We start from the raw sequence: 19461 nt of genomic DNA on the forward strand, positions 1-19461 counted from the left end.
AATGCTTGTAATGGCATTTGTAATTTAGAGTCCCCGTGGACTTCTTGAAGGTGCCTCCAGCAGTTTCTACTGGTGCTCCTTGGACATAAATGTTAGAGCTGCTGCCCTGTGGTGTCCCTGCCCCCCAAAGCAAAGTCAGCACGCCTCCAGCTTCTCTGCCATTATCAGAGTCACCTCCTGCGCTGTTGTGCAGTGCTGACAGTCCAGACTACCACTAATGGAGAGTTAGCAATTTGAAGTTGTGGTTTTATGCATATTTTATTGGTAGAACTTTAAGATAGGAGACTAAACATAATGAAGGGAAGCTCCCAAGTTTGATATTGTCAAAGAAGAATCTTTCCTCTTATATAGGAAACAAAATTTGCTATCCGTTAGCATAATTGCTTTCAGCGTTCTTTTAAGAATAAATTTTCAATTCCCTTCTACAGGGCTGTGACTGTTTTATTTTCCCTTCCTCTTCCCCCTTTGTAGGTTGTTGGAAAGGACACCAATGTGATGTTGGTGGCTTTGGCGGCAAAATGTCTTACTGGCCTGGCTGTTGGGCTAAGGAAGAAATTTGGACAATATGCAGGACACGTAAGTAACAGATTTTTTTGGATACAAATCAAGAGCATTATCAAGAATGTCGGGCTAGTTTGCTTTATGCTTTAAAACAACTCTTTGGCAGATCTTTATATATTGGGCAAAGTATATTTCTCACTAAGTTTTATTAATATGGAGCAAAGCTCCTCACAAAATGTCAATAAAGATGTCACTTATAACTAAATTCATTAGCTTTATGTAGGAAATCAGGCACTTGGCCTAAATTACTTAGTTGAGTTGATTTACTTATTACTTATTTACTTGTTAATATCTTGCTTTGTTCTTCCACCGTTATTACAATACAACAGAATGAAATAAAACTTACAATAACCAGGACAAAGTAAAAATGAAAGTAGGAAAGTCAGTATCAAACCAGAAGTGAGAGTGGCTGGCCTGGTGGCATAGCAGTTAAGTTTGCATGCTCCGCTTCAGCAGCCCGGGGTTTGTGGGTTTGGGTCCCGGACATGGACCTACGCACTGTTTATCAAGCCATGCTGTCGTGGTGTCCCATATATAAAGTAGAGGAAGATGGGCACAGATGTTAGCCCAGGGCAAGTCTTCCTCAGCAAAAAAAAAAAAAAAGGTTTGACAACAGATGTTAGCTCAGGGCTAATCTTCCTCACACACACACAAAAAACGAGTGGAAGTGAGATTAATATAGAACATCTATTTTATAGTGTTTTCCTATTTAAAATAATAATTTATATAGTTGAGACACTTACATAGGTTACACTTTTGGTGATATATCAGTTTAATTTATTCTAAGAAAATCTGAGTGGAGACATTTGTGGAATATGCTGTTTTCTTTGTGTAAATTTGGAAGCAGTCAAGTTTAGTAACAGTTTCAATAAGTTGAGATGTTTTCTTTAACTGGGGCATCTGTTTGTTGGCCTCTAAATCAGATCTGAATTACTTAGAATGGTTCAGCATCCTGAAAATTGCCCATACTGAACTTGCAGGTTTAACTTGCTAGCCACTTGATCATTTGATTCCCTAGGTTGACTTAAGATTTTCCTAATAGTCCGTAGTCATGTGTCAGTTTTATTTTGTGAAGCTAATATCTAACCTTAGTTATATGGTATTTGGAGCTTGTTTACTCACAACATTAAAAATAATTTCAGGGAACTTAACTGAAAAAAAGAGGACCTTCCAAATAAAAATAAATCATGACTAGCTTGTTATCAGGGAAATAAAAATAAGGGTCTATAAAACTCTTAGACATGTAAATCAGGAATTGGAGTAAAATTATAATCAATATTTTTATATAAATCAATATTTTATATATAAATCAATATTTTATTGATTTATAATTATTTTTATATATTATATATAATTATATATTAATATATAATATATATATTAATATATAATTATATATAAATTTTTTATATAATAATTATAATTATTATATAATTGATTATATAATTTTATATAAATCAATATTTTATATATAAATATAAATATAGCAATATTTATTATATAATATCTGTGTGTGTGTGTGTGTGTGTCTGCTATCAGTGTATTAATTAACTTTTGGTCAGTTTTGTGTTACTTATTAGAATATTTTCTACTTTTGTGTTAGGTATAACTTTGTAAGCTTTCTAGAAAACAATTTTTAAAATACATTTTAATACATACTAAATTATAGTTGGATGATTACCTGGCCCTCTAGTTTGAGTTCTGATTCGGGCTTTGCGACATTTTGTTGTGCAACTTAAAGAATGTCTCCAGTGTTTTATGGTTTGGGCTACTTTCCCCCCCTTAAAACTATATCATATATACAGTGTTTGATATCAAGCATGTTAGTGGTTCAGCTTTATTTTCTTTAGCTGTTCGTAAACTATCTTTTTTGGCAATATATGTAAAAGTGAACTTTAACTTTATAGCCATTAAAATATCTTGATTTTAAAGTTTATAACTAACTGCTAATATTAAAAAGTCTATTTCTCCATGGGAACCGCATTCCTTCTGGTCTGTATTACTTCTGTGAAATCTTGGAAGAAAATTTTTTTGGATGCCATTAAGCTTTGCTGTATCTTTTGGACCTTAAAAAAAACAACTTTAATTTGCCTGCTAGCACAGTGCCTGGCACTCGGTAGATATAGTAGGCATTCAATAAATATTTAATGAATTAGTGATGAATTACAAGTTAAAATAAAAATTCCAACTTTACTGATCTAAACTTAGTACTTGAATAAGAAGTTACAATTCTGATCAAAATTGCTATAATTTCTGGTACTCTTTCTTTAGTATAGTGAAGGGGTAGGAGACATCCCAGTCTAGTGAGTTATATCAGAATCTTGGGTGGGGAGGAAGAAGTGTATACTATACCTGTTTCCCTGCCCTAAATCCACCTCGTTAGGGGAATCATTTTGTCTAATGAGAGATGTTATTGATAGAAATGCTTATATGATTGCATATAAGGTATAGATGCAGAAAGAAGGTTGAGAAGTACTACTATGGTGGTATAGAATGGGAACCCTCAATTGTTCCAGTGTAAGATTCTTGTGTCCTTCAAGAAAGGAAATGACTTTGTATCCAACTTAGGTGTTCATTTGTTTTGTTTGCTTTGGTAGAGCCAAACATTGTTTTAATAACAGCTTTATTGAGATATAACTTACATACTATAAATTATATTCATCCTCTTAAAGTGTCTAATTCCATGTTTTTAGTATATTCACAAGATTATATAACCATCACCACTTTCTAATTCCAGACCATTTTCATCACCCCAGAAAGAAACCCTATGCCCTATATATTAGTAACTCCCCATTCTCCCCTCCCCCTAGACCCTGGCAACCGCTCATCTACTTTCTGTCTCTATAGATTTGACATTTCATATAAGTGGAATCATACATATGTGGTCCTTTGTGGCTGGCTTCTTTGAGTTAGTATAATGTTTTCAAGGTTCATCTATGTTTGTAGCATGTTTCATTCTTTCATTCCTTTTTGTTGTGAATAATATTCCAGCTGTTCACTTTTATAGGTTGTGCCAACCATTTTGGAGAAATTCAAAGAGAAGAAGCCTCAAGTGGTACAAGCTTTGCAGGAGGCGATTGATGCAATCTTCCTGACTGTGAGTTGACAACAATTTACTTTTGTCTAAAGTAAATTTTGTCAGTGTAATATTTTGATTGTTCTTTACGGCTGAGAAAAGCTCGTTGACCACATTTTCTTTCTAAAGACCACACTACAGAACATCAGTGAGGATGTTTTAGCAGTAATGGATAATAAAAATCCAACCATCAAGCAGCAGACATCTCTTTTTATTGCAAGAAGCTTCCGCCACTGCACTGCTTCTACCCTGCCAAAGAGCTTGCTAAAGCCCTTTTGTGCTGCTCTACTTAAGGTATAGACTTTCTTTGAAATTGGGGGAATATTTTATACCTAGGGAAGGGTTTTTTTCCTACTAATTATGTACAGTGACTACTTGACTTTCAGACAGTAGATTATGGTCTTTTGAGGAGCAGACCCTCGGCAGCTTTAGAAACTGAATCCACATTCTTGTACTATTTGGGTTCCTATTCTTGAAGAAAAGCACAAGTTAGCTTTATGATTCCATTAATAGCTAAACATTTTTTTTCTTATTTGGCCCATATACTGGTGTTCAGCTGATCTGGCCAAGCACAGGCATACAGTTTTGAGTATTTGAAGATTGTTTGTGTGTGAGGCATTTTAGATAGAAGGTAGAAGGAAAAGGAAGCACTTACTTGCTGAGTGGACTACCAGAGGTTTCCTTCACCCAAAAAGAATTTATGAAAGAGTAACTGTAAATTGGCAAAAGGAAAGCTACATTTAGCTTTAGTGAATTGTAAAAGGCAAGTTCTTTATCCAACAACCACCAGTCTGAATTAAAATTAGTAATGCCTAAAGTACCTTGTATTAAGATCATTTTGCTTACTTCCGGACTATAGCACATCAATGATTCTGCTCCTGAAGTCAGAGATGCTGCATTTGAAGCATTGGGTACTGCTTTGAAGGTGGTTGGTGAGAAAGCAGTAAACCCATTCCTAAATGATGTGGACAAACTCAAGCTTGATAAGGTAGGTTAGTAATGAATTAGAATGAAATTGAACAACAGTCCTGTCTCTGTGCATAATGGTTTTATTTCAGTTTTGTCTATTCTGTTTCATTAAAAATGCTCATATCAACTCATGAAATTTATTTCATTCGCCACTGGTGATTCAGACCTAGAGTTTGAGAACATAGCTTTTGAAGATTTAAATTTCTTCCCAAGCTACAATGGTGGTATTAGTAGAAATATCTTTCAACTTATAACAAACAAAAAAATAAAGCTAAGTTACCAATCTGTAGAGGAGGTGAAAACAGTGTTTTAAGATAAATCTGTTTCGGGCCGGCCCCGTGGCTTAGCAGTTAAGTGCACGCGTTCCGCTACTGGTGGCCTGGGTTCGGATCCTGGGCGCGCACCGATGCACCGCTTCTCCGGCCATGCTGAGGCCGCGTCCCACATACAGCAACTAGAAGGATGTGCAGCTATGACATACAACTATCTACTGGGGCTTTGGGGGGAAATAAATAAATAAATAAATAAATAAATCTAAAAAAAAAAAAAGATAAATCTGTTTCTAATATCTGGAAAATTATCTTTCTAAATATGAATGTGTCTTCTATCAAAAATGCGATTATTGTAAGTTTATTAATTCTAATTTGTGTAGAAATAAAATATCAGAAAGTCTGGATAATTTATCTGTGTTGAAAAGGAAACATTTTTCTCTGAATTCTCATGTAGTTGTGGTTTAGATGACTGATTTAAGTAATAATGTAGTGATTATGTTTCAAAGGTGGGGTTAATGATGTTCATCTCAATTTTATTCTCCAGATCAAAGAATGTTCAGAAAAAGTAGAGCTAATACATGGTAAGAAAGCTGTACTAGCAGCTGATAAGAAGGAATCGAAGCCTGTGCCGGGAAGGACTGCTGCTTCAGGGGCTGCAGGAGATAAGGACACAAAAGATATTTCAGCACCCAAGCCAGGACCCTTAAAAAAGGCACCTGCTTCTAAGGTTAATAGATGACTTGGAAAATATGGTTTAAAAATTAGAATTTAGTAAAGTAGGATCTGAATCTCAGGTTCTTTATTGTCCTTCCAATATGATTTCATTTGGGTAATGAACTCATTACCACATTCAAAATACAGAACAGCATCTGTTAACAGAGTGTTCCAACAATACTTTTGGTTTTTTGAAACTTTAATAGAGATAAAAATGGTAATGAAGGTATAGGAGTGCATTTTAAGTCATCAGAAATTATCATTAAATAACGAAATAAAATGTGGCAAGGCACTTAACATTAATAACACACCTTGGTCATTTAGTTGGTAATGCTGCTGAATCACATCACCAAGTCTCCATACCAGTCCAGGTCTTGTTACCCTTGTACAGTGTAGAAGAGAGAAATGCCCAGGGGCAAATATGGCATTTTTTTAGTGAACACTTGTCCTGTGGACTCTCTTAAGCATGGAGTTATCTACTGCAGATGCAAAAAGTGTGATTCTCTTTTCCCACCCTGAACCCGAGCCTGGGGTTAGGGGAAGAGAACTGATATTTAGTGAGCAACACTTGATGAAGCATTTACCTACATAATCTCATTTAATCATCATAACAACCCTTGAGGTGAGTGTTTTGTGATCCCTGTTTTTCCAGAAAAAGAAACTAAGGCTCAGCAGGATTAAGTGTCCAGCACATGCTTCTAAAATTCACTCTGATATTTTTATTGTTCAGTTGTTTGTTTACTGTCTCCCCACACTGTATAGTAAACTTTAAAGGATGGAGACATTGACACTGCTTGATGACCTGTACATAGAAGTGGATCTGGCATATAGCAGGAACTCAACATATATTTGTTGAATGACTAGAGTTACAGAGCTGGGATTTGAACCCAAGTATCTTGAGCTACAGAGACAGTGTACTTTCTTTGATGTGATGCTGTTTCTTCAGCATTCTAGTACAGGGAGTTGGCAGCTGTTTCCCCCCTTTTCACCAGCTGCTCCCTCCCTGGACAATGACCTGGGCACAACACCTTAAGACCTCTTCTTATCTTGCTAGCTGGCTTTCTCTTATGAGGAATCTTTTCTTAAAAAATAGGTGGGAGGGTGCCCGCCCCGTGGCTTAGCGGTTAAGTGCGTGCGCTCCGCTACTGGTGGCCCAGGTTCGGATCCCGGGTGCGCACCGATGTACCGCTTGTCCAGCCATGCTGAGGTGGCGTCCCACATACAGCAGCTAGAAAGATGTACAACTATGACATACAACTATCTACTGGGGCTTTGGGGAGAAAAAGGGAAAAAAAAAAAAAGGATTGGCAATAGATGTTAGCTCACAGCCAGTCTTCCTCAGTAAAAAGAGGAGGATGAGCATGGATGTTAGCTCAGGGCTGATCTTCCTCACAAAAAAAAAAAAAATAGATGGGAGGTGGGGAGTCAACCTGCTTCACTTCCTCTTTTGAAAACCTAAGCCAATAAACATATATGTCTGTTAAAAAAAAAAAAAAAGGTAAGTAGATTTGTTAATTGAGGTACCTCTCTATAGAGAGTGCTATTACAGGAAAGGATCAAGAAGAGGTGTTCTAGTTAATCAAAGAGTATAGAATTTTTTATTTTTAGAGTTGGAAAACAATTAAATCTCTCTTTATGGGATTGTTATTAGGAACCAACAAAATCATACTACTGAAATGAACCAGGCGGTATTAGCAGTTTCCATATGGTTTAAAACGAGCATCTTTGTTTTGCTAATTGCACCTTAAAAGTTCAAAATAGATTCAGTATAACATTGGTCTCAGAACAGATCTGGATGTTGAAGAACTAATTTGGTCCTCTGTCATTTTATCTCTTCTTTTAGGTTTGGGCATTGCTTAACAAATATCCAGAATAGGTAGAAGGAATGATGTGAACAATGATATGTGTTGCCCTGTTAATGTTACTGCTCTTGGCTGTGTACCTTGTGATAAACTGCTGTCTTCTTGTGACCTTTCAAAGCTGGGATGAAATACATTTAAATTAAGTTTTTTGTTTTTTTTTGTGAGGAAGATCAGCTCTGAGCTAACATCCATGCCAATCCTCCTCTTTTTGCTGAGGAAGACTGGCCCTGGGCTAATATCTGTGCCCATCTTCCTCTACTTTATATGGGACGCCGCCACAGCATGGCCTGACAAGCAGTGCATTGGTGCCCGCCCGGGAGCTGAACCCGGGCAGGCACCAGTGGAGCATGCGCACTTAACTGCTACGCCATGGGGCCAGCCCCCAAGATATTTAAATAGAATGTTAGCGGATAGAACCCAGTGGGTACAATAAAAAGTATGACCAACTGAAGTTTATTCCAGCATTGCAAGGATGTTTTAATATGAATGTTAGAAAATTTACTAAATTTATAGATCAAAGAAATCTAATTTCAGACAGTGAAAAGGAGTATAATAAATTTCAACATATCTTCTTGATAAAAATTCTTAACCGCATAGAAATGGATGGATATGTTGACAAGATTAAGTATATAGAGATACATCTACAGATTGCAGTAGACATAACAAACCAAAAGTCACTGTTCTGCTTAATAATGATGAAATACTAGAAGTATTCCTATAAAGTGAGAAGTAAAACAAAAAATGCCTGCTGGTACCATTATTGTTAATAATGTTATATAGTTAGACAAAAGAATAAAGTAAGAGGTGTTAATATGAGGAAGGAAAAGGCAAAATCGTCATTTTTCTAAATTATATGATCATATACTTGGAAAACCCAAGCAAGTCAGTTGAAAAACTACTAAAACAATAAAAAGATTCAGTGAGATGGCCATCTTCAGCATAACCAGAACACTCACTGAGATTGCCATAACAAGCCCTATTTTCCTTCAAAAATTAGATAGTTCTACAATGAGTAATAATATATTCTCCTATTACTCGGGTACCTTTCCGTTAAGTATTGAGTAAATGTTATAGCTTAGAAACTGTGCTTTACTAGTGTAGGAAAGATTTAGAGACATTTAAAGGCATCAAACATTAATTCTCAAATTAATCCGTAAATGTAGTATAATTCCAGTCCATCATTTTGATTTCGTTTATCTCATTAGCTCATTCTGAATTAGAAGTTCTTAATGTGGGTCCCGTAAATGGTCTTCAGGAGATCTGTCTGCCCTTGAAACTGCTAAATTCCGTGGGCACAAAAAAGGTTTATTTTTTGTTGTTTGGGTGATCCCTCATTTTAGTCAAATTTTCAAAGAATATCTGGCCCAAAAAAGTTTAAGAACCACTGTTCTAAATCTTTAAGTGGTTTAATTTTTTTTTAAATTGCTTTTAGGCTGGTGGGCCACCTAAGAAGGGGAAACCAGCTGCGCCAGGAGGCACAGGGAGCGCTGGAACCAAGAACAAGAAAGGATTGGAGACCAAAGAAATAGTGGAGCCTGAGCTCTCGGTCAGTATTACACAGTATGCCTCAAACTCATAAAACCATGGAAAGTTAATAGCTATGAGAAGATTTGAGTTCATTCTTTCCTGAGTTCTACAAAATATAGTTAACTGATATCTTTTGGTTTATTGAAACTGTCCCTTGGACAAACTTCGCCTTTATGGTAGTATAATAGAAGCCTCAGATACTATATATAGCTATAGGAGTGTTCTTGTAGTTTTGGCTGGGGTATTTTTATGTTCTTGCCATCTGTCTCCTTCAACAATTCTTAATGTAAATGTTTTTGTATCTTACAGATAGAAGTATGTGAAGAAAAAGCTTCAGCTGTCCTTCCCGCTACCTGTATACAGCTTCTAGACAGCAGTAACTGGAAGGAAAGGCTGGCCTGTATGGAAGAGTTCCAGAAGGTAGGTGCATACGGATGACTTGAGCATGAAAGAAAATTACATTACATAGAAGTGAGGAAATTGACAAGTGGAGGACTTGTCCTAATTGCTGTGTTTTATAACAGGTGAACATGTTCCAGGGTAACTAAAGAGGAGGTGGGGTTTTTTATTTGTTTGCTTAGCTGTGTAATGTTTATCTTTCAACATCTGTTTTCTATGGCTTCTTTGTACTTAAGAAAATTACATTTATTCTGAATTATAAGGTTTGGATGAATTTTACTATTATGGTACTTGTTCATTAAACTTACTAGGGAAACACATCTCTCCACTTAAACCACGTCTCATACATTTCTGTTTCCCTCTTTGTTGTCATGATTCTTGGAAGAACAGACATTATCACTTGATGTGAGAAGCTCCTTTCAAAAATCTGTGTTGGTAGTTCATTTTGGCATAAACCCTGTGATTCTAATGAGGAGGAGTGTGGAGAAACTGAAAGAGCACTGGGATTTGAGGCAGGAGACCTGGCTTCCAGTCCCGCATCTGCCACGCATCAGGTTTAGACCTGAGTTGTGCGTCTTTGAAATTTTATATTTAACCACTTCTACCCTACTTTGCTATGTGTTTAGTCAAATAAGTCAAAATATGTATAAGCAGTTTCTGCCACACACTAGGCAAACGAAAACTGTTTCTGTTACTTTTCTTGGAGCAAATTATTTGTGAATTCCTGAAATGTAGGGGGGAAGCATTTCAATGGTATTAACATAACAATCATGCACCAAACATCCAACTTAAGAAACAAAGCATTATAATAGAAACTGTGTAAGCTCCCTCTATAACCTTCATTTCCATTCCCCTTACCTCTTTCAGAGGTAACCACTTACTTAATTTTGGTATATACTTTTCCTTGGAACTAACTGTTAATCCCTTAACTCTCTTACTCTCTTATTTTACTTCAAGGCTGTTGAACTAATGGACCGAACTGAAATGCCATGCCAGGCATTAGTGAGGATGCTGGCCAAGAAACCTGGATGGAAAGAAACTAATTTTCAGGTATTTTTTAATTGGAGGTGTAATGTCTTTTATTGAAGTAATTTCCATTATATCATCGAATAGAGTAATAAAGAGGTATGGTTTTGGTAATGATTTTTAGCTTGTCTTTTTTTTTAATCACTCAGCCAAGGCGTCATCTAATTTTAAATGAACAGCGGAATGTTTGCGTTTTGGTTAAATACATACCTATAACTTTGTGCAATTAGGAGTTTATATATATATAAAGAAATATTACATATATTGTTTGTGTAATTCATATGTATGCATTTTTCTTCTCATTATTTAGGCCTAGAAGCCCTCTACTCTAACCTTTACATTTTCAAGGGAGGGATAAACAGTGAAATAGCTTTCTTATTTGTTTGGATAAAAAATAAATGCAGGGGCCAGCCTGGTGGCGTAGTGATTAAGTTTGGTGTGCTCTGCTTCGGCAGCCTGGGTTTGTGGGTTCAGATTCCACGCGTGGACCTACACACCGCTCATAAAGCCGTCTTGGTGGCGACCCACATACAAAATAGATGTATAGGCGTAGATGTTAGCTCAGGGCCAATCTTCCTCACCAAAAAAAATAAATAAATAAAGGCAGTCTTTAAATTGCCAATGAAAAATTACCACATAGTCAGTTTAACTCATTAATAGAGATGAAATTTAGTAGTGCTATTATTTAGTCTAAAAAGTAGACATAAAGGAACGTATAGGAAAGTGATACAGGAAGGAAAAGGAGAAGAGTTTCCTTCTCTTCTTCTAGACATACATAGACCTTATGTAAAACAAAAGTTTGAAATCTATCAGGTTTAATTTTGGCATCCTGCTAGTCTCTTTTTTTGCTTCTCTTCTGCCACCTCGTGTTCTGTCTTTAGGATCCTTAGCCCCTTTGCACACTGTGTTGCCTTAGCACTCTGTTTCCAGCACCTCATCCATACGTTCCAGCTCCACAAAGCCTTCCTAGGCCAAACACAGACAGTTTGGCCTCTTCCCCCGTGCATCACTTTTAAAATTCCTCTTTATGCAGCTTCTCAGATGGATGAAAGAAGCACAGCTGATTTGAGCTAATTCCCTCCTGTGTGTTAGATCCATAACAAGGGATAGTTTTATATATATATATCTTTTCTTTGTAGCAACTTTATTGAGACTATAAAACTCACCATTTTAAAGTGTACAATGCAGCAGTTTTTAGTACATTCACATAGCTATGCAACTCCTACCACTATATAATTTTAAAATATTTTCATCACCCCAAAAAGAAGCCCCATACTCATTAGTAGTCACTATTCCTCCCCAAATCCCCAGTCCCTGGCAAGCTATTAATCTATTTTTTGTGTCTGTGGATTACTTCTCCTGAACATCTCATGTAAATGGATGATATAATACATGGGCTTTTGTGTCTGGCTTTCACTTAGCATAGTGTTTTCAAGGTTCAGCCACATCATAGCATGTATCAACTTTACATTCTTTTTTATTGGTAAATAATATTCCATTGTATGGATATACAACACTGTTTAGCCATTTATAAGTTGATGGGCATTTGCATTGTTTCCACTTTTTGGCTATTGCGAATAATGCTGCTATGAACATTCACGTATAGATTTTTGTGTGAATACGTTTTTAATTCTCTTGGGTATGTACCTAGAATTAGAATTACTGGGTCATATGGTAACTTTAACTTTTTGAGGAACTGCCAAACTGTTTTCCAAAGTGGCTGCACCATTTTGCATTCGCATCAGCAGTGCAAGGGAGTTCCAATTCCTTTATATCCTCACCCATACTTGTTATTTAAATATTCAGACAGGACAAAGAGAAATATTTATGGGCAAAGAGGCCCCAAGTCCATACATCTGCCGTGATCACATTAACGTCTTTAAATTGTTTTCCACAGCTTTTTCCATTCTTCCACTTAAAAATATGCAGGTTCTTTAAATCTCTCAAGTCCTGTTGTGTGTATGTGCATGATGGTTGTAGTTTTTATAATTTTATTTATTTATTTATTTATTCCTCAAAGCCCCAGTAGATAGTTGTATGTCATAGTTGCACATCGTTCCAGTTGCTATATGTGGGACGCGGCCTCAGCATGGCCGGAGAAGCAGTACGTCGGTGCGCGCCCAGGATCCAAACCCGGGCTGCCAGCAGCGGAGCGCGCGCACTCAACCGCTAAGCCACGGGGCCAGCCCTTGGGTTGTAGTTTTTTTGTGGGCAACTCTAGTAGGAACTGTGAGTTGTGCAGTTAGTATGGTCATTTATTATGTATTTCAGGATGTATTTAGTACCATATGCAAATAATTATAAGAGAGGGAGAATATAGAAATTAAATTTTTCACTTCATAAACTTTCCATGTGGTAACATTGTTTGTTAATATTTTAAAACATTGAGTGGTTTGGCTTTTTTTTCTCTTAGCTGTCACTTAGCAACTTTGATAACAATTAAAGGATAAAATTATTTTGTTTCTTTGTTTAAAATTCTGATTTTAGTTTGGTCGTGTTCTCAGCCATCCCAAACTATGGGACATCTTCAGCCTGCTTTCAAAATAAGTAAAAAAATAAATATCTTTGGCTTACTCATAACTTTATGATACTTCTCCTTGTTCAGGTGATGCAGATGAAGCTTCACATAGTTGCTTTGATTGCCCAGAAGGGAAATTTTTCCAAAACTTCAGCTCAGATTGTCTTAGATGGCCTTGTAGACAAGATTGGGGATGTGAAATGTGGGAACAATGCAAAAGAAGCTATGACAGCAATAGCTGAAGCTTGTATGTTGCCATGGACGGCTGAACAGGTTCGTGACATGGAGCTGTCTTTGTCAAGTTTTCCCATATTTTAATTTAAGGTTACTAATTAAACTTTAGTTCTTTTCTTCTCAGGTAAAACCATTTTTGATACTGCATGTTTATTTTTACCTTTAATAATACCCTGTTGCCTGATAATTAAAATTTATCTTAGTCAAGAATATTCTATTAAAGATGAGAGTAATTTTCTCTTGAGACATTATAATCCAGAGTGATCACTAATGAAAAGTTGTAAATAGTCCAGAATGCTTTTAATACTACTGTCACTTATCTCATTTTCTTGTGTAAGTTAAATATTTCCTTCCTAAGGCATTCTTGCAGTTGTTTTAGCATCAGGCAAACCATGCTTAATATTCTCCTGCCTTAATGACGTGCTATATTTCTATGAGGGAATATGACCGTAAACACAGATCTATTGTTTTTTGTTTTCTCTTGCTCCAGGTTATGTCAATGGCTTTCTCACAGAAGAATCCCAAGAATCAATCAGAAACCTTGAATTGGCTATCAAATGCAATAAAAGAATTTGGTTTTTCTGGGTAAGTCAGAAAGAAATCAAGTACAAAATAATTAAATGCTTTGCAGTCTCTAACAGGTGATTATATTTGTTGTAGCTAATTCTGCTTATTTCTGAGAAGCCAGAGCTGGGTTGTCCAATTTATATAAAACAAAACCACCTTTGTTCCTCAAAAGTCAGTATTGGCTTGTGCTCCTGCATTTTGGTATCCACTAACATTAGCTGTCCCTAAGTTATTTTTCCTCAAGTGTTAATAACTGTCCCACAGAAAAGCCAGTTCCAAAGATTTCTAGTCAAATATATTTGGCAGTTGCTACATATAATCACATTTGTTTGGAGACCTATCGTGCACATCTGTGAATTAAAGGCTCTCAAGGTCATGCAATAGAGAAGCTTGTTGAACCTTGTTCAATCCACTGTTGCCCAAACTTATTTGCATTTGAACAGATTTGTTTATTTAACAAAATTTTATAGAGCTTGCTTTATGCCAGGTACTTTCTAAATAATTATTCATGCGATTTAATCCTCATAAAAACCATGTGAGGTATTGTTATCCCCGTTTTATAGATGAGAAAACTAGAGCACAGAAAGCTTACATAATCTGCCCAAGTCACAGCTGGGAAGTGACAAAGCCAAGATTTGAATCTAGGCATTCTGGTTCCAAGAGAGGATACTATAACTGCTATACTATATTACCTTTTTCTGTGCCATGCTGCTTTTCACAACATGCCTCTTAATATCTTGCAAACCAGTATTTTGAGTTCTACCAAATGAAGAACTACTACTGTAGAAGTTGTTATTCAGGTGTCACTCAAGCAAAGAATTGTTATGTCAGTATCTGTGGTGTCCTCCCATAGTTGAGGGTATTGTTATAATCCCTTCTTAATTTTATAGTCTTTGATGTAAAACTAATCTCTTGGTGTGACATAAAAGCCGTGTGAATATTTTCCTCTTTTTTATTCATGCATGATCTTTCGTTTATTCATTTATTCAACAACTACATACTGAGCACCTATGATATTCAGTCATTTGTTCTAGGCCCTGGGAATACATGATGGACAAGATTAAATTCCTGCTTTCAATGGACTTATATTTGAGTAAGGGAACATGACAATAAGCAGTAAAAAATATATCAGGAGGTGTGAAAAATAGAATAAAAATAAAGATAAAGGGTTAGGTGGTATCACCTTGGAGTGGTTGGGGTGGTGTTATTTTCTATAGGGTAAAACAAGAGTCCTTCCTGAACCAATGACATTTGAGCAGAGACCTTCAGGACATGAGGGCGCTAGCTGTGACAATCTGGGAGAACATTCTAGACCGAGGGAACAGCAAGTGCAAAAGCCCTGTGGTAGGAGCATATATGATGTATTTAAAAATAGCAAGGAGTGATTGTTCTTCAGAATGTAGCTGGAGTGGAATGAGTGAGGTGTTGGGAGTGGTGGGAGATAAGATCAGAGAAAGAATAGGGGGCCAGGTCATCTAGTGCCTCAGAGTTTTGAATAAGTTGGGAAACCATTAGAGGATTTTGAGCAGAAAAATAATAGAATCATTCTGACTATAGTCAGAACAGATAGTGAGGATCAAGGGCAGAAGCAGGGAGACTAGTTAGTAGGCTATTAGAATAATCCTGTCAGGAAATTATAGTGGTTCAGACATAGTTTGTAGAGGTGGAAGTGTCGCGACTCAGAATATATTTTGAAAGTAGAACTGCACAGGATATCAGGCATAAGAGAGAGGAGTCAAGGATGACTCAGTGTAGCTAAGGATGGCCTGAGCAACTGGAAGAATGATGTGGCTCTTTACTGAGGTAGGGAAGACTGGGAAGAATAGGTTTTGGGGTTGGGCTGTGGACAATCAGGACTTTGTTTTGACAGATATAGGGCATCTAGTAGACATAGAAATGGAAATGTCACAAAGGCAGTTGGGTATAGAATCCGGAATCAGGAGAGAAGTCAACACTGGATTTAGGAGTAATTAGCATATAGATAGTATGTAAAGCTCACTTTAGATGAACGTAGAAAGAGCATATAGGTGAGACTCAGGGACATATCCAAAGGGAGCCAGTTCTAGAATCGGGCTTCATAAAACTCTATTGTGTATTTTGAGGGTTTCATTTTTTTTTAATTCTAAATGTTATTTCTTCTAGATTGAATGTGAAAGCTTTCATTAGCAATGTGAAGACAGCTCTTGCTGCAACAAACCCAGTGAGTACATACCAGCATATATAGGAAGAGTACAGCCATCTTGGTCGTTCTGCTCTGATTTGTAAAGTTCTTTTTGTTCTGTCTGCCAGGCTGTGAGGACTTCTGCCATCACCCTGCTTGGTGTGATGTATCTGTATGTTGGTCCTTCTTTGCGAATGTTCTTTGAGGATGAGAAGCCTGCCCTCCTATCCCAGATAGATGCAGAATTTGAGAAGGTAAAGATTCTACAAATGATACAATCTATTGGTGGACTGGAGAATGCTCATATTAACCCATTGGAACGAAGAATATGTATGTATTTGCTTTTATATGCATCAAATATCCTTGGGAAGAGTTCATAAGAAATTGATGACTTTGTGAGGAAGAGAACGGGGTATAGGATGGGAGATTTTCCTCTTTATACCCTTTGTACCCTTGGAATTTCAAAAATTTTGAAAGTATGACCTATTCACAAAGTTCATTAAATGTAATATTTAAAATGTTTTTAAATAAGGAAACTTGACCCTCCTTGAATAACTTTCTAATCAAAATTGCTAAGTTTTGCCAGACTTGCTCTGTATTGTCTTGGGCATACAAGTGAAAAGGCAGCTTCATGATTGAGAAGTCAGATTCAAATAGGTTTGTGTAAAATTACATTTTGCCATGTAGTCTCAAAATTGGAATCTAAATAGGAATTAAAATATGTCCTGTGTATTATAAAGGAATATGAAAGTTTGACACAGGCACCATTATCTAACTTGTTTGCTCTCGTAATCTTCATCAAGTTCATTAGTCTCACTGATTTATTTGTTTGTGTGTAGATGCAGGGACAAAGCCCACCTGCTCCAACCAGAGGGATTTCCAAACATAGCACAAGTGGTACAGATGAAGGAGAAGATGGAGACGAACCAGATGATGGGGGCAATGATGTTGTGGATCTTTTGCCAAGGACAGAAATCAGGTAGGTTTGTGGCAAATTGTTTATTTGATCTATTATACTGATTTCTTTTTTTTTTTTGGTGAGGGAGATCAGCCCTGAGCTAACATCCGTGCTAATCCTCCTCTTTTTGCTGAGGAAGACCGGCTCTGAGCTAACATCTATTGCCAATCCTCCTCCTTTTTTTCTTCCCCAAAGCCCCAGTAAATAGTTGTATGTCGTAGTTGCACATCCTTCTAGTTGCTGTATGTGGGACGCGGCCTCAGCATGGCCGGAGAAGCGGTGCGTCGGTGCGCGCCCGGGATCCGAACCCGGGCCGCCAGTAGCGGAGCGCACGCACTTAACCGCTAAGCCACGGGGCCGGCCCTATACTGAATTCTTAATGGCACCTTCTCTTTCTCAGTCAAGGGTACTTCTGTGATATCATTATTCTTTTAGGGTCTGGAATTAAGTATTCTGTCTTCTGTTTTTCAGTGATAAAATCACTTCCGAGTTGGTGTCTAAGATTGGTGACAAAAATTGGAAGATCAGGAAAGAAGGCCTAGATGAAGTGGCAGGTATTATCAATGAAGCAAAATTTATCCAACCGAATATAGGTGAACTTCCAACTGCCTTGAAGGGTCGTCTCAATGATTCAAATAAAATCTTGGTACGTAGAACAACATATGCCTGTTCTTTTTCTCCGCCCCTCTCCCCTGCAGGAGGTTCCTTTTCAATGGAACCTTCACCAGCAAAAACAATGAGTGGTCACTTTATTTGCTTTGAACTAGAAATAGCTTCCTTTAATTTCTGAAGTGTGCTTCAAGATATGTTGGTAGACGGCAGGTTTATTAATCAAATTTTCCTGAATCTCAAATTTGCATTTTACAAGACTCTAATATTAAATATCTTTATATAAAAACCACTTGTAAAACACATAAACATGCTTAATTTCTAATTTTTAAATTTGGATTTTTACATCAGGATTTTTTTAAACTAGGCTTTACCTTACTTTAAAATTATAAAGCAGTATAATCTCTGTTCTAAAATTCTAATACTCCAATTTTATGAACTGATATAAAAGGAGAGGCCACTGCCTAAAAATTATTCGTAAGCTAATTAGAATAGCATCATAACAAACCAATTTCCCTTTCTCTTAAGTAGGCCAGAAACTTCCTACTGCATTGACTGTATAGCAGCAAACTTGCAAAACTTTGGGCGCAGCTTGCTTATGATTTGAACATGGCGTTGGCTCTTTCCATTCAGGTGCAGCAGACACTGAACATCCTCCAGCAACTGGCAGTAGCCATGGGCCCAAACATCAAGCAACATGTGAAGAACTTAGGCATCCCTATCATCACAGTCCTTGGAGACAGCAAGGTAAACCTCACCACTGCTCCATTCTGGAATGGGCCAGCCATACTCCTGGGCTAAGAATAATTCTCTTCTCACATGTAAGAGTACATGTAAACAGTTTATAAACTTTGTAGAGAAGAGAATATTAGGAGGAAAATAGTAAACATTTTTACCTTCCAGGCAGTATTAAGGTGACCAGATACATCACTTACTAGCTTTGTGGCCTTTACATAAATTATTTATCTTCTGAGGTTCAGTTTCTTTATCTGTGAAATTTCATTCTTACAGAATTAGAGTCTGTACATAGGGTATCTGTACCTATTATATAGTATGCACTCAGAAAATGGTTGCTATTATGATTATGATATCCTTATTAAAAGCATTGGTATAAAGAGTGAATAAATGTATGAATGTTTGGATCATGTATTTATTTTCTACCTTTTTCCCTGAGCTGCTAGAGCAGGATCTTCTAGTACTTCAGGAGGATATTTGCAGTCTCACAGTCCTAGAATTAATCTCATTGAAAGTTCCAAGCCTCTTATATTTAGCCCTAGATTGAATACTTGAGTGTCTCTTTATTTTTTTTTTTTGTAATTTACTTAATGTGAGGAGTTGGGCTCTTTTAATATTTTTTGTGTCAATAAATCCTTCTCATTCTATGAATGCAAATTAATATAAAAACATAAATGTTCAGTCAAATTATTAGTAATTTCAGTCTAACCATTATGAGTCCTCTAACATGTAGAATTACATTCTTTAGCAGATAACCATGGATATAAGAGCCCCCAGAGATTCAGGAAACAAAACCTAAGAGTTTATTCCCCTTACATGATATTATGCCCAGGTCACTGTTTTGCCTAATTAACTGAGTACAGGATCTTTACAATTTGGAGTTTTATGTTTCTACTTTACTTTGGAGTTTTAATGCAACCATAGATCTAGATTCTGTTTCAGAAGATAGTTCGAAATATGTTAATGTGAACCTTAGAGAAGCTTCCATTACTCATGTTCACAAAGTAACAAGCTTTTCGTTCCCTACCTCTAAACCACAATTGATGTTATCTTGACTGATCTCTCATCCATTCAGAACAATGTTCGAGCTGCTGCCCTAGCGACTGTGAATGCTTGGGCAGAACAGACTGGCATGAAGGAATGGCTGGAGGGAGAAGATCTTTCTGAAGAGCTCAAAAAGGAAAATCCTTTCTTGAGGCAAGAGGTTAGTACTACAAATATGTGCTTTACTTGTGTCTTTTATCTTCATAGAGGCTTGGACCTATGAATAAAT

The 19461-nt window shown here is 36.8% G+C and overlaps 1 protein-coding gene across 2 annotated transcripts in view; it reads left to right on the forward strand.

Moving 5' to 3' along the window:
- The window catches only part of CKAP5 (cytoskeleton associated protein 5), a 97872-nt gene that overhangs the window by 45322 nt on the left and 33089 nt on the right, over positions 1 to 19461 (forward strand). For both annotated transcript variants that reach the window (XM_058527017.1, XM_058527016.1), the window contains exons 9-24: positions 472 to 576; positions 3569 to 3658; positions 3767 to 3931; positions 4497 to 4625; positions 5423 to 5605; positions 8887 to 9000; positions 9291 to 9401; positions 10338 to 10430; positions 13012 to 13197; positions 13649 to 13743; positions 15868 to 15925; positions 16015 to 16140; positions 16726 to 16865; positions 17316 to 17490; positions 18087 to 18200; positions 19264 to 19392. In XM_058527017.1, the coding sequence (XP_058383000.1) occupies positions 472 to 576; positions 3569 to 3658; positions 3767 to 3931; positions 4497 to 4625; positions 5423 to 5605; positions 8887 to 9000; positions 9291 to 9401; positions 10338 to 10430; positions 13012 to 13197; positions 13649 to 13743; positions 15868 to 15925; positions 16015 to 16140; positions 16726 to 16865; positions 17316 to 17490; positions 18087 to 18200; positions 19264 to 19392 (2013 nt within the window). The remainder of the gene's footprint in view (positions 1 to 471; positions 577 to 3568; positions 3659 to 3766; positions 3932 to 4496; positions 4626 to 5422; positions 5606 to 8886; positions 9001 to 9290; positions 9402 to 10337; positions 10431 to 13011; positions 13198 to 13648; positions 13744 to 15867; positions 15926 to 16014; positions 16141 to 16725; positions 16866 to 17315; positions 17491 to 18086; positions 18201 to 19263; positions 19393 to 19461) is intronic.

Source organism: Diceros bicornis, chromosome 31 (assembly GCF_020826845.1).
Source record: "Diceros bicornis minor isolate mBicDic1 chromosome 31, mDicBic1.mat.cur, whole genome shotgun sequence".
In the NCBI taxonomy this organism is placed as follows: domain Eukaryota; kingdom Metazoa; phylum Chordata; class Mammalia; order Perissodactyla; family Rhinocerotidae; genus Diceros; species Diceros bicornis.